Below are 9,098 nucleotides of genomic sequence, written 5' to 3'. Positions count from 1 at the left end.
AACTTCAATGTTAGCTAGTGTTAACGATGTTAATGTTAGCTAGCTAGTGTGTTTAACGTTAATGTTAACTGGTGTTAGCAATGTTAATGTTAGCTAGCTAGTGTGTGCAACGTTAATGTTAACTGGTGTTAGCAATGTTAATGTTAGCTAGCTTGTGTGCAACTTTAATGTTAGCTACCTCGCAGTATTGACGTTAATGTTTGCTAGCTTGTGTTAGCAACGTTAACGCTTGCTTGTCAGTGTTAGCCAAGATAACTAGTGCAACAAATTGTCAGATGATTCGAACGACAGCGGTGTTGTCACAGGAATGAAATGGAAGAAGGGCGGTGAAATGCCACATGAATGAATGTTATCAGTTACACCTTTCAGTATCAGCAGACACATGAAAAGTCTCTTTAAAGTACGACTAATCAAACGAAAGGTACAATGTTCACTACACTGCACAATATACTGTAAGTGTTACTGAAAGTGCGGACAACATACAGACCCCTTTTCGCTCTTTGAGCTTGATCAGGATTGAGGCTGAACATGTGGGGCTTGTCCTGAACGAAGTGCAAGAGATAAGGCCGTGGGAGACAGTGAGATCTCCAGACATGATTCAATTGGGAGCTTTAATGTACTCGGCCAATTTCAAGATAATCTTAGCTGCAGTGTTGACATTTATCCTTTAGAGAGAGAGGAGATGTGTTCTCTCAATTTCAGAACAATGTGTACATGAGATCTTTGATATTTTTGTGGCACATGTGGAAAGATTTCAGACCAACAGTAGTGCCAGAAGAAAGGTCAGGTCAGCAGTACATTTGAATTAAATCTGAGATCATGAATATCTGGGTTCATGGAAACCTGCCAAGAAGCATCATAGTGAGTAAGTGGACAAAACGTCAGAAAGTCACCAAAGTGAGAAGAGGTCTTTCGATGGGTGCCATGAATATCTAAAACACATTTAAAGGTGACATTTCCTGAAGTTAGTGAGACTTCGCGATGGACTAAAGGTGGGAAACACAAGTTCAGACCCCGGAGCAATTTAAGGGTCAAAGCAGGAGTCAATGCATGCGCCTAAGCTAAAGCAGGTCATAAAAATGATTTTTTAGATCTGCATGAATGCTGAGTATTGAGCTGAACATGTGGATAACTGGTCCAATGTGTTGTTGCATCATTAGCAGGCATTTGGACTTGCATGAGAGAGCTCATTGTGACGTACAGTACATGGACGCAGCACAGAGCCTGTGGCGTCTGCACTCATTGAAGCATTCATTCTCTATTTATTTATTTTTTTCAGAGCTGGGCACACACACACACACACACACACACACACACACACACACAGAATTAAACACACCTACTTAACTCAAAAGCCTGTTTATGATCCACACTTCATCATAATGGTTATATTATTCACAATCTCTGCGACCTCCCACAGGACTGTATTTCAACTGAATTGCCTCGACTCGTGATTATTATCAGAAAGAACTCCACTAAAATCATTATATAACGAGAAATGCCTAAAAAAAAATGTTTAAAAAGTGTGTGTTCATCTATTGATGAAGGGTGTCTGAAAGAGCATTGATCATTTTACTGCAGTGATCTAGTGTAAGAGTGAGGCGGTCTAAATCCTGAACAGAGCAAACGCAAAGACAGTGGAGCCCACGATGAGGATGGAAATGCAGTAAATGCACAATAAACGCCTCTAAACCTACAGCGCATGCCTGTCAGATTTTGGAGAGATTTGTGGTGTCAGGACTCAGAACTAGTCATTAAGTGTTAGTCCAACATGCTGACTCAGTGCAAGAGGAGGACAGTGCCTGATCAGTTTCAGTCTGTTAGATGGAAAAGGCACATCGATATTACAGGAGGTCTTAGAATTAGCATAAGCAGATTTCCTGTTACAGCCTTTGCATGGACTTTCAAAGCTTTTCATTCATGCAAATTTGTCTTGGATCCTAAGAAACATTGTTCCGTTTTAATGCCAGATAGCGTGAGAGTGTGTTTGTGTCCTGCAGGGCAGACTCTCAGGACTGCAACAGAAATTAGGGGGGACATTTCTGTAGTCTGTAACCTTTAGATATTTATCACTGTAGCATTACATAAACACAAATGTTTTTGATTTCATGCATCTGCAATGGCTCAGGAACTCTCACTTTTTAGTGAATGCTGTGGTCTATATTTTTTATGTAAAACAACATGGCAGGAGAAGCAGGTCACGCTGATACGCCAAGGTCAGGTTAACTCTCTCCTCACTTTACAAGGATTCACAGAAATGCTTCACCTGTTTTTGATTTGATCCAGACTAACAGGAATATACTGCTCTGCTGGACTAAATGTTTTTAACTCAACTTTGGACAAAATGCATTCTAAACAAGGGTGTATGCGCAGTACATTTAAGATCATTTCTATTTTCAAAAGATCCCATGTTCGATCTATAAGTCATAAAAGCCTTTACTTGTGTTTGCAGCTTTCGACTCCTGCTGCCCTGCAGCAGCGGCTGTAGGGACAATGTGTTCAAACTCTTGGGAGCTCTCAGCACCCTCCACAGGCGGGCTGTGTGATTGGCTGAGCCCTGACCATGATGTCATCACTGCATGTTATAAGGGCTCTGACAAATAGCCCGGGAGACACATTAGAAGAAACACTGCTCTACTGAGGGACTGAGTGAGGGGCTCACGGAGATTAAGAATAACAGTCGGCCGGCAGAAGGACATGTGACAGTGAATATTTGTCAGGAAGTACCTGAACAGTGACATTTCTACTTTTTATGGGAGGCAGGAAAGCAAACAGCTACCTGTGGAGGTTTGTTCTTTTATTTTTTGTTGGCTTGTTTAATACATTTCATAAGCTTTGCTTGCTGAAGCCTACAATATGTAATGAGTTTGTTTTGTGGTGTCATTTCTTTTCTCTTTCTTTGTGAGAAGAAAACCAACAACAACACACATCTGTGCATATTTGTTAGTGCTAGTTTTACATGCATATCATTTCTATGAACAGTCTTTTGTCATATGTTCTTATCAGGCCACTTTTATAGATTTAAATTGTGACTCCGTGTTTGTCTGTCTGTGTGTGTGTATGTTATCCACATATGGTCTCATCAGATGGGAAGTGCAACCCCCCCAGGGTACCTTAATCTGAGCACAGAGATGGTCACCACACCAGACCCGGCAGAGAGTTACAGCGAGGCAACAATGATCCTGCTGGGCATGATCATGTCCTTACTCGTCTTGTGCATCGTCTTTGGGAACATCCTGGTCATTACAGCCATCGCCCGCTTCCAGCGTCTCCAAAATGTTACCAACTGTTTCATCACATCCTTGGCCTGTGCTGACCTGGTCATGGGTCTTATTGTGATTCCTTTTGGTGCCTGTTACATCATCTTCAAGACTTGGCACTTTGGTAGTTTCTGGTGTGAGTTCTGGACTGCGACCGACGTGCTCTGCGTGACTGCAAGCATCGAGACCCTGTGTGTCATAGCTATAGACCGTTACTTGGCCATCACTTCTCCCTTCCGCTACCAGTCCATGCTGACCAAGTGCAGAGCCCGCATTGTGGTGGTGCTGGTGTGGGTGATAGCCGCTTTGATATCTTTCCTGCCCATCCACATGAAGTGGTGGATATCAGATGATGAAGTTGCTCAGAGGTGCATAGAGGACAGTAACTGCTGTGAGTTCTCCACCAACATGGCTTACGCCATCACCTCCTCCATCATTTCCTTCTACATCCCTTTGGTCATCATGGTTTTTGTCTACAGCCGTGTTTTCCAGGAGGCAAAGCGCCAGCTCAAGAAGATTGACCAAAGCGTTGGACGTTTCCATAACAGCGACAATAGCAACCTCAACTCTCTGGAGGCCAACAATGGGCGTGGCCAGAAGAAGGCCAAGTTCTGCCTGCGAGAACACAAAGCCCTTAAGACCCTGGGCATCATCATGGGGATCTTCACCCTGTGCTGGCTGCCCTTCTTTCTGCTCAACGTGGTGGTGGCCATATGGAAGGAGCAGCACAACGACCTTGCCTTCAGGATACTGAACTGGATAGGATACGCAAACTCTGCCTTCAACCCGCTCATTTACTGTCGGAGTCCCGAGTTCAGGTATGCCTTCAAGGAAATCCTCTGCATGAAGAGGAACCGCCTCAGCAACCCGGGGCCCGTGAACGGATACATCTACAGCCGGCACAGCTGGCAAAGCGAGCAGCAAGGGAGGAGTAAAGGCAGCTCGGAGGACAGTGAAACCAATGAAGGGTGTCTGGGGAAGGGAGCGGGGGTCTGCAGTGTGGACAAAGCGGTGGACCCCAACGGGAATTGCAGCAAAGGCCTATCGACTGTAACTACTGTCCTTTAAAGTAGGATCCCTAAGAAGGCCAATCCAGACGTGTTTACACTGCTATCATAAAGGTTTTTTCAAATTGACTTATGAAGGTAAGACCAGTCGACATGACTGGTAGTGTCTCTGAAGACTGTTTTAAAAAATAATCATGATCAGCTGAGGAGAGTATTCCTCTTTCTAATACTGTAGGTAGAGCCCTTTTCCTTTTGTTACATTTAATGTTTAATTTCCATCTACCTCATCGCACCTTTTTTTTTTAAATTTGTTTTTCTAGACTGGCTGTTAAAATAGATCACATAAACTCACTGTCCGCAGGAGGACAGTATCTCAGCTGGGTATTTATGCTACTAAATGATCTGTGCATTGTGTAACTGCTAATGATCTGGCTCCAGTTGAATTTGCAGGCGTGTGTTTTTATCTCAGAGTTCTTGGCAAACTGTCTCAGAACATACTTACATAAAAATGTGTTTTTAAAATTCAAAGTTAATGTTGTCGGAGGCCATAAATTCCATTCGGCGTGGATAGTGAATATGCACGAGGAGTATGGAAGGGTCAAACTTAATGCCTCTTTGGTACTTTTGTTAGACGGAAAACATTCCAAATCAAAGAAAAAATATAAATTGGCTTAATTTTGGTTCCATTTTTCTTTGATGCTGCCTCAGCGTGAAAGATGATCAACAACAGGTGTGGCAGAACCTGTCTCTCTCCCTCTCTCTCGTGCTGTCTTTCTCTCTGTCTGTCTCTCTCTCCCCCCAGCTGCTCAGCAATGTTGTGAGGCCCTCCTCCGTGCTCTAGTGTTTTACAACCTGTTGCATGGGAGTTTCTGTTGCCAGCAGATAGCACCAGAGATATGAACTTATCTGCATGCCACTGCTGAGCGATGAGAAATGCCTGGGGCTAACCTCTGCTAGTGAAATGGTAAAATGTGCAAGTTCATATAAGTTACATACTATCAGCCAGATTTCCATTATCAGCCCTGAAGGTATTTGATATCTTTCTCCGCGGATGGTTAATGTGGTTAATCCAGGGTTTTGACCTTTGAAGCTTGCAGCTGTCGTATGAATGCATTCAAATGAATTTCTTTGAAAGTTTGCTACTGCACAGCCCACAAGTCATATCTTGCACTCGGTCCTTGGGTTCATTTGTGAAACACCAAATCAGTTTTTTGTACATTATGTTGCCATTACGTAAGCAAAATTTAAACTATTCACCCCCTGTCCCCGCTCTATGGATCCCCTTTGTTGCACAGGCCGTGTTTGTTTATTACGTTATGTGGTTGCTGTGTTTCAGCATCTGCTGTGTTTACTGAAACCGGAGAGGCAGTTTCCTCAGTCATGGCACAAGGGTACAAACCACACACACAATAATAAACAGTGTGTCGAAATAGCCGAGTGATAACAAAGTTCCAGGCCGAGATGATAAAACAGTCCCGAGCCGTGCACCTTTCTCACCGCTCCCCTGACATTTCCCAGAGTCTCCTCAGTGTAAACGGATGTCTCCATCTCCGTGAAATCCGTGTCACATTTGAAGAGACGGTGCCTCAGCTGTTCCAGTTGTTTCAGTCAATTTAGGTCAGTCTGCTTGGTTTGCGGTCTCCAGGAAATGCTGAGCCCAGCCCGATAAACACAAATAAATCTATTATCCCTTCTGGTTTGCTGGGGCATCAGATAACGCCGTTGTAATAAACAACACCAGAAGTAGGTTGGCTGATAACAAAAGTTACCAATTTGTAGGTTGTTGCGAGACCCAACGGGCCGACCTGAAATGAGACTCACTAATGTTATCACCCATCGTAAAGGGGCACTATGTATTTTTGTAGAAAGAAATGAAAGCTCTGGATTTTAATATTTTCAATATTAATGAGGTAGTAATACAAACTCAAAAGTATACATGTATTGATACTCTGCACAATAAGGTCCCCAGTCTGAAGTTGGACGGGCGGCAGGGTCCAAATATAAACAAAGTAAATCAGTATGAAAGTGTGTCGTCCTTTAAGGTCAACGGAGACCTTTCTCTCTGATTAAAATGTCTTCCCCAAAACTACATAGTGCAGCTTTAAGATCACATGCTTTTGTCACAGGACTGCAGCAAGCATTGATGACAGATGAGCAGTGAGCATGCACGGCTTTCATTGGAGGACTTTTCCCACACTAAATAGCTGAACTGTAAGGCCATTAAACTGAGGAGGAGGAACAGAGGTGTTGTTGCAGATGTAACCCCCATTCCGAAGTCTGTTTGGCAATCTCGCACATGTTCTGATCAAAGTGACAGCACGCTAAATGTGGCTACTGAAGACGGGGGGCAGGGATTCTCCACCAGTCTAAATCGGTGTCAGTGACCTGTGTTTTAGTTCATGTAGCGTTGCCTCCGGAATGAGGTCGGATGACACCGTCAAAACTGTGAACTTTGTTCCCTCAGAGGAATCTCTATGTACTGTATCCGCCAGGTTTGGTCGACACTGTTGTCCCAGATGTCAGGAATCGGCGTAGTCACGCTGTCATCATACGTCAATGTTTGCCATGTGAAAAACAAACTCTTTCAGTGTGTTGATCTTTTTCCTGTTTTTCTTTTCCATGGATTTACAGCAAAGTAAATGCAGGGGTTGGATGTCAGAGGGACTCCAGGGCTTTTTTATTTTTTGATTTCAACATTTTCACTGTACAGCATGCACAAAGCACAAAACAGAGACAGATTCAAGACCAAGATTTTGATATATGTATTTATTCATTCACAGTTACTGCGCTTAATTGATGAGTCACAGCTGGATTTAAAAAAAAAAAAAAAAACAGTCTGTATTTTACACATATGCCTTTTTTTGTTTTTAGAGTCAATTCACATGTGATGGTTTGCATGTCTGCTATGTGTTCGTCGTGGTGATGTACCTGTGGACTGTGGTGCCTTTTCCTTTTCAAAGTGATCTGTTTTAGTCCAGGTGGAGCGGGTTGTGAACTATATATCCACACTGCTCCCTCCTGGCAGTGGCCTCTCCTTGCACCTCAGCTGTCTCAGAGTTATTTACGGTTACTGTTTCATCAATACGCCTGTATAATAAGGAATGTAATTCATGTCTTCACCTCCTCACGCTGGAGGACACAACACAGTTACGTGCAATGAGTCTCAGATGATTAGCTGACACTACAAACATTCCATTCCAAGTACAGCTGGTGGTTAAGAGCCACGAACCTCCTGATCTACTGATGCATTCAACAAGGTTCGGTTCTGCCAACGACATTCAGCTTTCGATAAAGTCAACCCTGCAAAACATTAAAGGTTCTTTAAAAGTTAATCCTGGCTGACAAACAAGTCTTAGAAGATATATATTCACTGTAAGAGATTCAGACAGATGTCATGGACCACTTTTGACCTGATCATGGCTTCAAGATTTGAAATAAGTCACTTTACTCCCCATCATGGACTTCATGCAGCACTGTATAGCACTTTCCTGACACACTTGTCGACTTTTTTGAACAATTGAATCCATGTTCGAGTTCATGAACTGTAAACAATTAACGGCCAGAGAGTCGGGCCTGTTCTCTCGTACCATAATATTTTTGTGGAAGTCGTCTTTCCTGTTTGAGACTGAGGAGAGACAGAGAGGCGATGGCTGCAGAACCTCTGCACGGACGCGGTTGAAGGTGGATTATTCTGACAAATCGATGTACGTGAATGTGAATTTTCTATGGAACTTAAATGTTGCTTTAGCCGTCAAAAGTAAACCTATCGTATGTGAACCTTTTTTCATGGCCAGAGTGGAAAGAAAACGGTCACTCAGCTGAATGTTTACTAAATGTTTGCAAGCTATTTTCGCACAAGTTTTTGTCACTGTTTTTGAGGTAATGAAGCCTGTTACGAGATGTGGTGTCCTGTGATATTTATGAAAAAAGCAATGTGTATGTGCTGTAACATTTGTATTGAAATAAATTATGTACATGTTGCACCTCGTGTTTTCTCATTGCCGTGTCCTTTATGATCACTGAATTGCACAACAGTGAGTGGTAGATCCCAACCCTAAATATAAAAATATGAGGAATAAGTTGAGGCTTTTGAGCGCATCTGACACCAGTTAAGCATGTTTCAGTTTGGGTAAACCGTTCATCAGCAAGCGATCCAGAACGATTGACGGACAGAGGGGTGATCTGGATTTTATGAAAATGTCTCCATTCTCCTTTTGAAACTGCTCAGTGCTTCAAGTTATCATATATCATACAGAGCACCTAATTTGATCCCAGAAATCCATGGGAGGAGGACTGCAGAGATATATACAGCCATAAAAATGTCTTAATATTTGGCACTCAGTCGGCCATAGTGGAGAGGACTATTCATGTTTCTTTCTTCTCTTCTGTTCGTATGCTGAGTAAAGATTAAAAACTTTAACAGCAGTTAAACATCTAATAGGTTTTGTTAATCAGTTAACATTGGGATTTCATGGCAAACAACAGCGTGGGACACTTAAGAGTATTTCTAAATGACACTGTGCTTTTTCAGGCACAGTATTTTCTTTTTTCTTCATATAACACAGTGGGGTAATTTAACAGTATAGTCCATATGACAAGTCATACTTTGCATGACTGAATCGCCCATATTTTCCGCCTCCTAATCGTTCATTCTGCCTAAATGATTGTGAAATGACTGTGTTGGCCGGCTGTGAGGATTAATGAGACCGCTTCATATGTTTAGACACCTCTAACTAGCATTACTTTCGAGGACAAGAAATGCTACGGCACATTAGTTTGTCAGGTCACATAAAAAAAAGGCCTGTTCACAATAGAACATCCACTGTGTGGG

General features: G+C 42.7%; 1 protein-coding gene across 1 annotated transcript; it reads left to right on the top strand.

Annotated features, from left to right (window-relative positions):
* The first annotated feature begins 2,607 nt into the window (after window positions 1–2,607).
* Window positions 2,608–8,255, top strand: adrb2a (adrenoceptor beta 2, surface a). The gene is made up of 2 exons (XM_030397371.1): window positions 2,608–2,787; window positions 3,087–8,255. The coding sequence occupies exon 2, from the start codon at window positions 3,087–3,089 to the stop codon at window positions 4,326–4,328; it is 1,242 nt and encodes a 413-aa protein (XP_030253231.1). The 5' UTR covers window positions 2,608–2,787; the 3' UTR covers window positions 4,329–8,255.
* The last annotated feature ends 843 nt before the right edge of the window (window positions 8,256–9,098 follow it).

Source organism: Sparus aurata, chromosome 18, assembly GCF_900880675.1.
Source record: "Sparus aurata chromosome 18, fSpaAur1.1, whole genome shotgun sequence".
Classification (NCBI taxonomy): Eukaryota; Metazoa; Chordata; class Actinopteri; order Spariformes; family Sparidae; genus Sparus; species Sparus aurata.
Note: the sequence above shows the minus strand (reverse complement) of the source record. Positions and strands in the feature narration are given on the sequence as shown.

What these genes read in the sequence shown, in the direction of transcription:
- adrb2a (XM_030397371.1), top strand. Translation starts at nt 3,087, where the DNA reads ATGGGAAGTGCAACCCCCCCAGGGTACCTTAATCTGAGCACAGAGATG.